The sequence below is a fragment of the Myotis nattereri genome, assembly GCF_964212035.1.
Source record: "Myotis nattereri genome assembly, chromosome: 1".
NCBI lineage: Eukaryota > Metazoa > Chordata > Mammalia > Chiroptera > Vespertilionidae > Myotis > Myotis nattereri.
Window position 1 is genome coordinate 128,684,185 of NC_138075.1, and position 15,336 is coordinate 128,699,520.

The following is a 15,336-nucleotide window of genomic DNA, read 5'->3' on the forward strand; positions in this document are numbered from 1 at the left end:
TTACCTGGTTAAACTGCATTGAGAAAATGCTTCTATGCTTCTTTTACCTCTTTGTTCCACCCTGGTCCACCTTGACTTAAATTTTTAAAAAATTTGAGAAAGAAACTTGATGTCAAAACTGTGAGGTTCCACATAGGAAAGAAAAGGTCCTGGACAGCGAGGAATGCTCGATGCCACTGGGTGTAGGAAATACGACTTTGAACCCCATACAAGGAGCAGAAACATTTTAACAAGTCTGATTGCAGCCAGAAGTGGTGGTTTCAGAGCTAGGGTTTCCAGTTTGCTTTTTAATCCATCTTTTAGCTTTTGCCCAAATATTGGGCAGTTATCATAAGGGGCCTTGGATGAGTCACTTGCCCCTTCAGTGGAGAGATTCTTGGTTACATGAAATGAAGGGAGCTGACTTCCTTCTGCCTCAGGACCCCAGGACTCCGGATGTGGGGAAGCCCCCTCCGCATGGATACCAGAGCCCTGTGGGTATTCACATCATGCCGACCCCGCAGAACTGGGCTTGAGGAGTTCAAATAAGGGAGTGGAGAAAGGAAATTTATTTCCTTATTCCCTTTAGGGGTGATTCTGCCCTCCTTGTTCTCTCTGCTTGCTGACCATTTTCATACTTTCTAATCAGTTTATTGTTTGATAAATGATAAGCCAATATATGCTGGGGAGAAAGGAATTGCCAGTTAAAATCCATTGCTAAAATGTCATCCTTTTAAAAAGTTTTGTATGGGGGTAAAATTACCCAGAGAGGGAATCCACCCCTCCATTTGGCCTCCGTGAACATGGATGAAGAAGAAAGGCCAGCAGCAAACCCAACAGAGTGGTACCTGTCTCAGTGACCCCTCATGCAAATGTCCCCACTTTGAGGTTCTTCAGCAAGTGAACTGTGCCCCTCGAGGCCACGTGGAATTCCCAGCCGCCTGTGTGGTGAGGCATGTTGTGCCCCTGGGGTGGGAGCAGGACTTATCTCTTGAGCGTCATGAAAAGGTTCTTTCCCTCAGACCATTTATCAAGAATCATTGACAGGCAAAAGAATGCATTTAAATCTATGTGGCCATTGGATGGGTTGCTTGTATGTGTTTTCTTAGATTCTGTATTTATTTAGCACCCATTAATTGCAGAGCCAAACTCACAGTGGAAGCTGCTCACATCTCTCCTGCTGTCCAGAGCCCATACTCGGAACCACTCCCTCTATCTAGGCCTCACACACAAGCCAATAGTTCCCCTGCCCCAAATCAACCCAGGGCAGTGATGGCGAACCTAAGACACGCGTGTCAGAGGTGACACGCGAACTCATTTTTTTGTTTGATTTTTCTTTGTTAAATGGCATTTAAATATATAAAATAAATATCAAAAACACAAGTCTTTGTTTTACTATGGTTGCAAATATCAAAAAATTTCTATATGTGACACGGCACCAGAGCTAAGTTAGGGTTTTTCAAAATGCTGACACGCCGAGCTCAAAAGGTTCGCCATCACTGACCCAGGGCCAGGGACCAGAGAGCCAGGACAGCTCTATACCCCCTAAGGCTGCCAGAGTTATTCAAACTAGCCAACCTGAGCGGTTTGCCCTTGTCTTGACATCCATGGAAACCCCAGTAAAGGCTCTGCCTGTGCCTCCTCACTCCTCTCCTGCCTCAGGACCAGCCCTGGCGCTTCCCCTCATGGCCATGCCCGTCGTGGTGTGCCTCTCATTCTAGTGAGTAAGGTTCAGTTTTACCTTCCAGGGCATTGGCCTCTGCATGTGGTCACTCAGTCCCCTTTATAAATTAAGATCTGGGCACAGATCCATCGCTTTTGGAGGCAGTCATCCAATCAAAGAGCAAGGGCTTTTGAGCAGCTAGTATTTGCCAGGTCTTGTGCTAGGTTCTGGGATTTTTTTTTTAAATGTTGAAAACTTAGGACATATCTGGAGAGAGATCATATTTTTTAAAATAACTAATTGTACACGACTGTGCTATAAATGCCTTGCAGACGACACAAACCAGGAGCTCTGGAGAAGTTTGAAAGAAAGCCCAGACTTAGGCAATCAAGGCAGGCTTCACTAAAGGTCTATACTGAGCTCAGCCTCAAACAATGGCTATCGCTCAGATAAAAGGATGGAGAGACTGTTCCAATTATGAGCAACAGCGTGATCAAAGTCTTCGTGCAGAGCGTGCATGTGGCGTGTGTGCAGGATGCTGGGCACGCGGAGAAGATCCTGGGAGGTTTGGGACATTTTCAGAGGCAGGAAAGGAGTGGCTGGAGCTCTTATTCCCCAATAATTAGGTCTCACATTTGTCTTAACACCTTCTAGTTCAGGGGTGGGGAACTTCCGGCCTGTGGGCCGTGTAAAGCCTGTGAAATCATTTGGTCTGGCCCTGCCAAGGCATTAGGGGTGAGTTAATTAAATGTTTGACCAAATATAAGCCGGCTAATTTTTATGTTGTTAATCTTGTATGTCCCGAGAATGATATAAATATCCAAATGGCCCTTGGCAGAACAAAGGTTCCCCGCCCCTGTTAGTTGATCAAAAACACTTTTACTTTATGAGGTACATTTTGCTTTATTTTTCAGATGTAAAAAACTATTGGGGGAAAAGAATGCGTACACAAAGTAAGTTCTATGGACTGCGGGAAATGCCGCAGTAGAGGTGTGCCCAGGGTGGGTGCTGTGAGAGTCCTGTCCCAGGCAGGTATGTGTGTTGGGGGGGTGCATCAGGGAAGACTTTCTGGAGGAGGCACAGGAGAGCTAGGTCTAGAAGGATGGGTCGGACTTCGCCGGGTGATTAAGGAGAGGAAGGGCATTCTAGGCAGAGGGAACAACATGAGCTAAGGCACAGAGGTCACCATTTTCAGTATTACCAGGAACGAAATTGGCACTCCTGCCTTCTCTTTCCAGGTCTGTATTCTAGTTGGCTGGGAATTTATCCATTTCTGGAAGAAGTTCAGTCATTTTACTTTAAAAACTTTTTTTTGTTAATCCTCACCAGCGGATAGTTTTTTTCTGTTGCTTTTTAGAGAGAGTGGAAAGGAAGCAGAGAAGGATAGAGAGAGAAAGCGGGAAAGATATGAGAGGGAGAGAGAAACATTGATGTGAGAGAGACACATCAATTGGTTGCTTCCTACGCATACCCTGACCAGAGCCAAGGATTGAACCTGCAACCCAGGTATGTGCCCTGGACTGGGAATCGAACCTGCAACCCTTTGGTGCTTGGGCTGACACTCCAACCATTGCACCACACCAGCCAGAGCTTAAAAAATGTTTTTCCTGTTATTTTTCACCCTTACTATATTCAGAGAAGAGTAACCAAAAATGGGAAAAAAAAGTTTATAGAAAAAATCTATTTCCAGATGGAGATTCTCAAAAGACGGGGAAAAGAGCAAATCCAAACATCATCCCTAGGCCACAGGTGTGGGCTGAAGTGAAAGAGAGATTTATTTTGTGTGTGTAAAAGATACAGTTTAAATGAATTTTTAAAATAGAGATGGGAGCTCCTACCGTGTTTTCTTCCATTTTTTGGAGGCCAGCATGTGCTTGATGGAGCAAACATTGTAGTAGGGCAATGCAGACAGCTTTTGCTTCTCATCCTCCACAGAATAAGTGCCAGCCTTCCACATGTGTCTGTGCACTCTAAACATCGGAGTCACATAGCACCGGGCACCTGAAGGGATTTTGTACAATCAGTTGTGTCTGTTCAACCTGAGTTTACTAAGTAACCGTGATTATAGGGCTCCAGGATGCTGGACTGAGGTTGGGTGAGGAGAGGAGAAAAAAATGGGTAGACTTTTCTGCACATACTTGTAACACGGCTCTGCCTCACTCTTCAAAGACCAACGTCCTCACCGTGGCCTCCAAGGCCACAGGTGCTGGTCTCTGCCTCTCTCCAGCCTTACCCCTTCCTCCTCACATGACACCTCAGGGCCTTTGCATATGCTGGCCCTTCTGCTTGGAAAGTGATTCCCCTTCCTCTTTGCTGAGTTAACTCTTTTCATTCTTCAAATCTCACTCAAATGCCAGGAGTGCTTCTCAGATCCCCAAACTAGATCAGATCCTTACATGTTCTCGTAAGTCATAGTCCTAATACTATTAGTTAGTATGTAATTAATTGTGGAAATAGTGGTTGAGTGCCTCTGTACAAGCATATAAGCTCGAGGGGAAAAGGGATCATGTTTATTTTGCTCCCTGCTTCCTCTCCAGACCCTTTGTCAGAGAAGGTGGTCAGTTGACATTAATGAAAAGAAGAGATGGAGGGAGTGGAGGAAGAAAGGAATGCACAAGTCACTCCATTTGTATATCAAGTATCTGTGGTTCACTATTTAAAATAGCTATAATGAGGTACAACTGACATGCAACAAATGTTACATATTAAAGTATAAAATTTGATAAATTTTGACACATATGCACCAATAAACCCCCCTCCATCAAGATAATGAACATAATCCATCACTCTCCTAAACTTTTCTTTATGCCCTCCAACCCTTCCTTCTCACTCCCTCCCCAGGCAACCACAATGCTTTCTGTCATTGTAGATTAATTTGCACTTTCTAGAGCTATTTATAAATGGAATTACAGAATTTGTACTCTTTTTTTAGTCTGGTTTCTTTTACTCAGCATAATTATTTTGAGATTCATATATGTTGCTGTGTATATCAGTAGTCTTTATTGCTGCATAGTATTCTATTACATAATTATATCATAATTTGTTTATACATTCCTCTTGTTGATAAGCATCTGGGTTGTTCAAGTTTTGAGCTATGAAAGATAATGTGTCTCTGAACATCTGTGTGTAAAAGTCTTTGCATAGCCAAATGCTTTCATTTCTCTTGGGTAAACACCTAGGAGAAGAATGGCTAGCTCATATGGTAGATGTAACTTTAATTTCTTATGAAATTATCTGTTATTGGCTTTTCAACCCATCTGCTTCCAGCAAGATATTGTGAAGTTGCTGACATGTTTCTAAAGTGTGTTTTGAGTCCTTTGGGAAAAAAGCTGCCCACAGCCAGGTAGAAAGGGAATTCAGGACGAGAGGGAGCACAGTACCCTTTAATTTTAGTGTAGTCTAAGAAATGGACGGCAGGTCTCCAACCCCTGACTTTCTTTTTTAATTTTTTTTTTATTGATTTCAGAGAGGAAGGGAGAGAGAAGGAGAGACAGAAACATCAATGATGAGAGAGAATCACTGATTGATTGCCTCCTGCACACCCCCTACTGGGGATCAAGCCCACAACCCAGGCATGTGCCATTGACCAGAATTGAACCCGGGACCCGTCAGTACACAGGCCGATGCTCTATTCACTGAGCCAAACCAGCTAGGGCTCCGACCCCTGACATTCTGAGTGTCAGTCTCCTCCCTTGTGTCGCACGGTATCTCCCACTCATGCATGTTCCCTAGGTCACTCCTCTGGGTTCTTCAAATATTGAACACTTCATAGTGAGGCACAGGTCCATATTCAACTGTGATCCAGCATATTCTGCTCTACATATACCTTTGTTACAAGAAATTCTATAAAATCCAAAGCCCTAATCAATTTGTCTCTATTTTCCTCAGGGGACACTTAAACTGGCTCCAGCTGGATCGAAGAGTCTTAGAACACGACTTTCCCAAAAAGTCAGGACCAGTGGTTTTATACTTCTGTGTCAGGTATGTACCCCTTGTGTCTCTCTTTTTCTTTCTTCTTCAGAAAAGTCTGGAAGGGTAGAGTGATCAAAAGAAAGAGAAATCAAGTTTGTCGTGGTTCATTATCAGGAATAGAGGTCCTGGAGTAGCTACATTTCCAATAATGTAAACATAGGGCGTGAGTGTGTGAGGCACGTCAGTGAGTGTGTGCATGACACACGTGTTTGTGCTCTTGCATATGCTGCTTGTGTGAAATAAAGAAATGAGCCCCCTTTTTTTTTTTTGCCTTTTCGGGGGACATACAGCTCAAACTAAACTGAGTCTCTTATAATAACACAAACTCTTGGGTTCTGTTTTGGTGGCTGTTTGAAGCTACATGACAAAAGCTTGTATATTATTTCCATCTATTACAAGTGCCTCCTGACCTTTTGAAACTTACCAGTTTATCCCAAACAGGAGTAGTTGAACCCCAGCAGTAAGCCACAGATCAGTACAGTTCCCAGTGATGGGTTATATGGCAGAATATATCAGAACAATGGTCATTTTCTGTTCACTAATCTAGTATAAGTTTTATTTTGTAACTACCGGGAACTAGATTTGCTTCTTGTAGTTAATATTTGCAACAATCTCAGGAAATCCACTAGACTTATCACATTGTTTTGCAAAATGTTGTGTGAAGCCAGAGGGGTCATGTCATGGGTTCTGGGGCAAAGTACAGATGTAAGCAAAGTCAGAATCGCAGCCCCGGGTGGTGGAGCCAGAACCTCCTATAAGGTTTCTGTCAAAAACCTTCATTGAAACACAATCGTAGAGACATTTGGGTGAATGGCCAGTCTTTCAGTGGACAGTAGCTCTTCCACCCATTCCATGGGCCCAGCTCTTTTAAAATATGTGAACAGTACTCCAAGAGCAGGACATGTGATTTAGAATTCAGTTCTTTTTTGTTGTTAATTCTCACCCAAGGATATTTTTTCCATTGATTTTTAGAGAGAGTGGGAGAGGGAAGGTAAGAGAGACAGAGAGAGGGAAGGAAGGAGGGAGGGGGCGGGGAGACATTGATTGGTTGCCTCTGGCATGCACCCCTCCCCTCCAGGGGGCTGGGGATCAAATCTGCAACTCAGGTACCTGCCCTTGACCAGGAATGGAGCCTGTGACCTTTTGGTGCACAAGCTGATGCTCCAACCACTGAACGACCCTGGCCAGGGCAGCAATTCAGTTCTTAAAGAGCACCCCAGGAGTGCAGTTTTGGACGTAGCCATCCTGATACCACAGGAGACACTAGAAGGGACTAAAATCAGAGTTAAGGGCCTCATTTAACAGGCAGGAGTGTGTATCTTTACCACAGCTGGTGGGGTAAACTTAAATTTGCATTGAATGTTTTTTTCATTTAACAGCAGCTTACATATCAGAGCTAATCTCAGCCATTTTCATTACTGATGGGTATGATTTCAATGTCATGGTCTCTTTTTTTGGTGCAGATTTATTTCCCCCCACTTTTTCAAAATAGCAGTTTTACTGTGATATAATTCACATACTGCACAGTTTAAAGTGTACAATTAAATGGCTTTTAGTTCATTCACAGAGCTGTACAACCATCACTACATTCAATTTTAGAACATTTTCATCCCACACCCTCCCCCTGAAACCCATTAGTAGTCACTCCCATAACCCCCACCTCTCCAGCCCTATAGGCCATCACAAATCAACTTCCTATCTCTGTACATTAGGGCTATTCTGGACATTTCATAAGAATGTGATCAGATAATATGGAGTCTTTTGTGTCTTCTTTCACTCAGCATGTTTTTGAAGTTCATCCATGTTGTAGCATGAATCAGGACTTTATTCCTTTTTATTGCTGAATAATATTCCAATATTCCATTGAATGAATATGTCACATCGTATTCCTCCATTTATCAATTGATGTTTTGTTTCTACTTTTTTACTATTGTGAACAATGCTACTCTGAACATTCATGTGCATGTTATTGTGTGAACATGCTTTCGGTTCTCTTGGGTATATACCTAGCGGTAGAATTTCTGGGTCACATGGTAGCTTGGTGTTTAGCATTTGATAACCTTCCAGCTGTTCTACCAGATGGCTGCACTGGTAATGGATGATGATTCTAATTTCTCCACATCCTTGGCAGCACTTGTTGTTATCTGAACTTTTGATGATACCCATCCTGGAGGGTATGAAGTGTTGTTTTATTGAAGTTTTCATTTGCCTTTCCCTAATGACTAATGATGTTGAGCATCTTTTTATGTTTATTGGCCATTTATAGGTCTTCTTTGGAGAAATGTCTCCAGATCATTTGTTCGTTTTTTAAAAATGTATCTTTATTGTGGAAAGTATTACAGATGTCCCCTCAATGTTATGTTCTCTTGAATGGCATCTACATTTTCTCAGATAAGTGGAGAAGTAACTTTATAAAGTAACTAGAGGCCTGGTGCCTGAAAATTTGTACACTTGAGAGGGTCCCTCTGCTCGGGAGTCTCGCAGTCTGGGAGCTCTCAGGGGATATCCGACTGACTGCTTAGGCCCGCTCCCTCTGGGGAGCAGGCCTAAGCTGCAGTCTGGCCTCCCTCTGTAGGAGGCGACTGGCAGGCCGATCAGGGGACAGTGCCAGCCGGCGAGCAGCCGGCCCTGCCCCCCCATAACCCTGCCACTGCTGTCCACCTCCATCCCCCTGTTGCCATCCCCTCCCTCTGCCTGCTGGCACACGCCTTGGCTGGCCTGATAGCCCTGCTCGCCAGCCCCACCCCCTGCCAAGCAGTTGTCCTGCTGTTCACTCAATTTGCATATTTTGCTTTTATTACATAGGATGGAAGGAGGCTGAGCACACGTGCCATGCATTAGGCTGTCTCCTCCTTCCTGGGGCTTTGCAACAACATTCACCAAGAAGAGGATGTGCTGGTCTGCTTGCACATCAGACCTCTTTTTAAAAAAAAATATTTTATTGATTTTTTACAGAGAGGAAGGGAGAGAGAGAGTTAGAAACATCGATGAGAGAGAAACATCGATCAGCTGCCTCCTGCACACCTCCTACTGGGGATGTGCCCGCAACCCAGGTACATGCCCTTGACCGAAATCGAACCTGGGACCTTTCAGTCCGCAGGCTGACGCTCTATCCCAGGGGTGGGCAAACTTTTTGACTCGAGGGCCACAATGGGTTCTTAAACTGGACCGGAGGGCCGGAACAAAAGCATGGATGGAGTGTTTGTGTGAACTAATATAAATTCAAAGTAAACATCATTACATAAAAGGGTACGGTCTTTTTTTTTTTTAGTTTTATTCATTTCAAATGGGCTGGATCTGGCCCGCAGGCTGTAGTTTGCCCACGGCTGCTCTATCCACTGAGCCAAACCGGTTTCGGCGTCAGGCCTCTTTTTAAGTGTCTGCGGTGAGCCAAGTTATTTGTGAGTTGGGGGAACCCAGCCTTGGAGGAAAGCTTGGGGTGCTGTGAGGTTGCCAGTTGAAGGGTTTGTCCCTGACAATATGCAGATGGTTTCAGATCACTCCATGCTCACCAGTGTTGACAACAGAGAGAACCGGGATGGGGTGACGAAGACCCAGCAGTGCTTCTGCCTTCGGCTCGCGTGTTCCTGGTGGGCCACAGCAGGCACCTCACAGAACGCTCGCTCCTTAGGAAAAACTCTCCAAATACCCACTGCGGGACAGACCTCTAACAGCACTGCCACAGGCAGAACTTCTCCAGCTCTGCGCAAGAGCCGATCTTTCCTTTCCGGAGAGCCAAAGGTTCCTGTTGCCCGTTGCCTCTTGGCCACCTGAGAACTTCAAACTCAGCAGGTCCCAAAGCCAAAGCCATTGTCTTTCCACCCTCTCCCACTTCCCAAATCTTCTGTGGTTCCTTCCGATCTGTGATGTCATTATCCACTCAGACATCTAGGCTTTCAATCCTGAAGTCCTTCTTTCTCCAGTTCTTGTGTGCATTCATTCTGCTGCCACTTCCAAAATCTCTCTGTCCTACCCTCTCCTCATCTGTCACCCGATCTATTGCACCCGCGTCCCAGGGTAGGTGTCACCTGGGCACCAGCTATGGAGGACCCTGGCTCTTGGAACCCCCACGACCCGGAGTCCCCACTTTTCAGCTAGCTGAGCAGCATAGGAACAAATGCCGATAGTTTGTTTTGCCTGAGAGAGGAGGCAGGTGCTCCTATGTGGGGACGCTGACCTTTCTAACAAGAGCAGCCCCTGCCCAGCATCCATCACACAGGCATACCTGGAGGCAGCCTGGCTCCAGTCCCTCAGAGCTTCCCTGCTTTTGTTTAAACATCTATACATTACATCTGTTTAACACGTGTACAGTTAGCCTTTGTGGAATAAAACCACCTGATGAAAGAGACCGTGGAAAATACTGCTGCCATAAAGCCAAGTTTTAGGAATTCATCGAGTGGAAATAGTAACCCTGTGTGACCAAGGGTCTAAGTTTGGGCTGCCATGCCAGCCTGATTTGTTATTTGGCACTTATATACTCTTCCTCTATAAGGCATATTCAAAAACAAAATATCTGTGAGGGTGAGGGCAGAGTTACCGCCTCCATTCAACTGAATAGGAAAAACAAGATCCAAGTATATTGAATAATGTGAATTTGAACTCAGAGAATTCTGCTTGAGCCTCAAAGCCAGAGTTAAGCCTTTTAAATGAGATTTCTTTCTCAGAGGGCCTCAAGCAGTGTGACCTGCAGGATGCAGGTCTAAGAGCCCCACTTTCATCGACCTGCTCCCTCCAACTCATCCATCAAATCACCAGGAATGTTCACAGTGGCTTCTGGGTCTTAATAATTGCCTAAAAGGGAAAAAGGTCAGAGAGGATGGGACTGTCCATTATTCAGGATGATTGTTAATCTTCACAACAGCCCTCGAAGCAGGTACTATTTGTTATTCCTAATTAAAGATAGGAGGTGGGTGCCCAGGAATATCAGGTACGTTCTCCCCCATCATGACTAGTAAGTTAAGGCATCTCTTCAGGTAGATCTGACTCTAAACCTTGGGCCCTTCCCCGTTCACCATGCTGCCCGCCTTGTAAGTGACAAGTGACACTGTGACTGTCAGAGACCACCATGGTCCCCGCCCCCCTTTGCAGAGAGGGCCAGAGGCACCCGACTCAAGATCTGTGACCGGGGCTCATCGTGCTTTCCACACCTGCCATGTGTGCGGAGCCAGCATCCGGCAGAGGTGGTGCTGAGGACAGGTGCTCCTAGCACTGGGTGAAAGGCGCATGGAGAGCAGTCCCCCGGGCCTGGCATTCCCGCAGTACTGCAGACTCAGACACCATTGGCAGGGCATCCATAAAGGGGAGACCACAGTCACAAAGCTTTGGCCTGTGGGAAACTCCACATGGAGTGAGGAAGGGACATAAATGCATTTCCCCCAACTTCTGAGGTGCAATCAGCCATGCCTGCTGTCATCTCTTTGCCAATTCAGTCCAAACCCAGCTATGCACAATTGCAACCACTTTCTTACCCCAGACTTCCCCTCCCCTTGCTGCTTGGCACACATATATGCATTTGTGTACACATATAATCATGTATGTGCAGTACGCGCGCACACACACACACACACACACACACACACACACCAATCACACACTTCTTTTATTTCTAACCTTTGGCTGCTGAATGTAGTCACAAGCGAGCAGGGCGGGGTGGGGAGGTGGTCACACAACTGCATGTGGGCACATGAATGACTGTGACTAGTCACAGAGATCATCGGTTTTTCTAGCCAGTTCTGTTCGTGTGCCTGCTCAGGGCCTCTGCATGCCCACAGTGGCTTTCCTTCCCTCTTGCTGCAGACTCCAAACCAGAAGCTCACCCCCGTTGCTCCAAGGAGGTAACATTGGTTTATGATTTTGCAGAAAAAACAAAAGCTAGTATAGTGAGCTCCATCAGCCTTCCATGCCCTTACCCACAAACTTAATTGTATCTGCCTCAACTCCGTGGCCTTCTCACCCACCTACTGCACGCACACACAGGAAGAGGAAGAGTGACCGTTGTCCCATCATCCAAGGGTGGCAGGTTCACGTGTCCTCCAGGCCCAGTCCCTTCACCACCTCGGAGAGCCTACCCCCTCTCACCTCCTCTCTCCTTTTCTCTTCTTAAACAGCTGCTTCTCCATGGATCCCTCTCCCCATGGCCACCTCGCTTCCACCCTAACAGAAAAAAATTCCCACCCTGACTTGCATCCTCCTCCAGCTGCCACGCTGGGCTTCCCCTTCTGTTCACAGCAAAGGTCCAGAAGATGGGTCTGCACTTCCCACATCCCACAGAGCCCATGCTGTGCGGCAGCCCAGCTTCTGGTCCCATCACCCTACGGCCAGTGGAGGCGAGGACCCCAATCCCACAGGTGCTTCTCAGCCCGCCTTTGCCTGAATCAAATGATGTCAACTTTCTGCCCCCAAACTTACTCTTCTTCCTGTGGCCCCTCCTTGTCTCTGTCATTGACACCATCACCCATCCAGCCCCCCAAGCCAGAAACTTGGGCATCAACCTTTATGTCAACCTGCTCTGTTCCACCTGCTCCCTTCTCTACTCTGAGTCACTGATTCCTGTTATGTCTGCATCTTAACTAACTCTTATGTCCATCCCTTACTCTCCATGCACATACCCGTGGCTATAATTAGTGCCTTCACAAACCTCTCCTGATTCTGAAATCTCTGTGCTCATCTTTGCTTCTGATCTTGGCCCCTTCAGTCTCTCCCATAAGGTTCCCATGGAGTCTCTTTCCAAAAATTTCATCTATTCTCCTGCTCATAATTTTCCTGGACTCCCATTGACACACTAAGGATATCTGTGGCACGTCTGATGTGATGCGACTTCTGCATGCCTGTCCATCCTCCTCTTCCCCACCCCTTACTTCTCACACACTTTATAGGCAGCCCAGTGATCACTGTATGACTGAGATCCCATTCAATGAAAGACCTTTGTTTAGCAGTGTTTCTCAACCTGTGGGTCGAGACCCCTTTGGCGGTCGAACAACCCTTTCACAGGGGTCGCCTAAGACCACCCTACATATCAGATATTTACATTACAATCCATAACAGTAACAACATTACAGTTATGAAGTAGCAACAAAAATAATTTTATGATTGGGTCACAACATGAGGAACTGTATTTAAAGGGCCAGAAGGTTGAGAACCACTGGTTTAGAGCCATGAGGCAGGCTCCCCAAATTAAAGAATAATGACCCTCTGAGAGTGTTTACCAGGCAGGCTTAAGAAATAGGTCGAGAAAAAAAAACAAGGGAAATTTACCAACCCACCTAAGAAAGTCTCTTGTTTTGTTTTGTTTTTTGTAAATCCTCACCCCAGGATAATTTTTAATTGATTTAGAGAGAGAGAGACATTGATGTGAGAGAGACATTGAATGGTTGCCTCCCATTCGCTCCCTGAGGTTGTATGGGATGACACTCCAACCAACTGAGCCACCCATCCGGGGCTCTCTGCCTTTTGACAGACACAAGTTTGTGCTTAGAATGTGTCCTCCATGTCTAACTGTTCCTTTAATGGTGTCTTCTCCGGCCAAGTGTCCCTGGAGCTCTGGTCATTTTCCCTGTTGATAGGAAAACAAATGGGGATGAGATTTGTCTCCTCAAATGTAGACCTTCACAAACAATGAACTGAAGTGGGCACTAGGAAAGAAGGAAGAGGAAGCTTTAATTCGGGGGAGGGAATTTTAGAGGCAGTTCATGGCCCGACTGCGTGTTTCCTGACTGGTGGAGACACCAATTGCTATTTCCTGTCACCCACAGGAACATGGGTGTAAAATGAGGTGTCTGCTAACCAGCACTTGCTAGGTTCCAACTGCGTGTCCCAGTTAAGATCTCTGTGCCATTGAAATTCTAACCATCGGACATTTGGCCGCAGTCTCACTTACCCTTCTCATTGTGATGGCTCCTTTCTGCTATGAAAAGTCAGCTTCCCAAAGGTGACATTGGGAATCACTGGTCCATTTAATTAACACTTACTCTAAATTCTCAGTGATTCCCAGTGGATGTGAGAGGGAAGAGGAGGAGCGAGGGGCCATAGGGGGGACCTGGCAGATGCCGTCAGTTGGACAGTGTTTGGTCCACTGTAGTCGGAGGCTCCCATGACTTCAGGGCCGCTTGCGTATGTAACGTGTGCAAACACATGACTTGGCGCATATTTAGTCCTACCTCAGACAGTGTGATAAAACATTCCTGGTTGGGGTCACCTGGGCCAGGTTTTGTGTGACATTGCTCATGGAGCCCAAAGAGCATTCTTGGCCCGGTGTGCCCTTGGCTAGGGACACTGTTCCCTTTGCCTCAAAAAGAAGCCCTAAGATCCAGTCCTGTCCAGTCTGCTGAAGAACCTGTTAAAGTGTAGGTTTCGTTATGGATCAGGTACAGTGAGGCCAGTAGACCAGGAGACAGCCGTCATTGAAAAGGCAGCTTGCTACTCGGAGTTCCCACAGGCACAGACGCACCAGGCCAGGTGGACAGGGAACTGAGGGCAAGAGCCTCTATTGTTTCTGGGGGAGGAATGGGGGAGGATTGGCTACTTTGAATAGTTTCAGAAGACTCGGGCTGAGGGGCTGCCCCAAGTTGTTGGTTCCTTGCCCTGGAGTGATGAGGGTAGGCGGGTCTGGCCCTGAGTGTGAGAGCCCTGTAAAGGAGGCCAGAGCGGGGTGGGCTCTGGATGGGTTGGCTTGTGTATGAAGGGCATGCTCCCAGGTGAGTCCTTTACTATCTCTAGGAATAGGCTAATGCTGGGAGGGTGGACCCTCCAGAGTTAGTGAGGCCCCAGATGTGGGTGTTAACCCATGGTTAGTATAGAACCAGACTTGGAATTGTCCATTCAGATTCTCTGATTCTATAAGAAAATGCTTATTTTGGGGGGTTTACCCAGAGACCTGGAATTTTCTTTGTGAACGAGGTGGTAGTTAAATAAACATCGCCACCTACTGCCGAAAAGGAGTACCTTTAACAAGGCTCTCAGAAAAATAAATCAGAACTGTTTTTTGTTGTTGTTGTTTTGTTTTTTGGTTTTTTTTAAAAGGAGAAAATCAAAAATCTCTACTGTGAACTGAAACCACCATCATTTGCCATTTCCCCAGAAGTTTCTCCTCCCAGGGGCGCTGGGCCTCGGGATGTGCACTGAGACGCCGGAGGCCTGTTTCTCTCTCTGCATTTTTGACTCACTAGTTCTCTAGCACAGATGGAAAGTTCAGGATGAGTTGAATATCCCCGGTTATAGAATAATAATATGACAGGCCTGGAACTCACAGGGCTTTCCAGGCTGTTTCTTGGTGATAAAGGTTAACAGGAAACTGCTTTACAGTTTGTGTCAAGAGGAGATGAATTGCTTTCTTCATGTGAGAATATGCTTGTTATTTCCTCTACCTTCCTGCCTCTTGGACAGCCAGACAACACAGAACTCGGTGGAAATGAGTGTTGTTGCAAAAATAAAAAGGTAGAATTTGCCATCTCATTTCAGTTTTCCATTATTGGAGAGTTGAAAATGGAATTGTTGTTTCCTTAATATACTGGTGAGAAAATGGAGCTGGGGAGACAGAATGTCTTCACTCCTAAATTCTCAGGAATGAAAACAATCCAATAAAGCTATAAGTCATTGCTTTGAAATGAAGTTACTTCAGAGCCAACAGGTTTAGACTCACAATTATTATTACAGAGCTCAGCTCACTCGCTGTCGAACTCAAGGCGCCTCTGCTGTTGTTTGGCTTTAGGAGTCAAGGCGGGCAG

The 15,336-nt window shown here is 46.0% G+C and overlaps 1 protein-coding gene across 3 annotated transcripts in view; it reads left to right on the forward strand.

Moving 5' to 3' along the window:
• The window catches only part of FRMD4A (FERM domain containing 4A), a 605,434-nt gene that overhangs the window by 462,352 nt on the left and 127,746 nt on the right, over positions 1 to 15,336 (forward strand). For all 3 annotated transcript variants that reach the window (XM_081096657.1, XM_081096658.1, XM_081096659.1), the window contains one exon: positions 5,531 to 5,623. In XM_081096657.1, the coding sequence (XP_080952783.1) occupies positions 5,531 to 5,623 (93 nt within the window). The remainder of the gene's footprint in view (positions 1 to 5,530; positions 5,624 to 15,336) is intronic.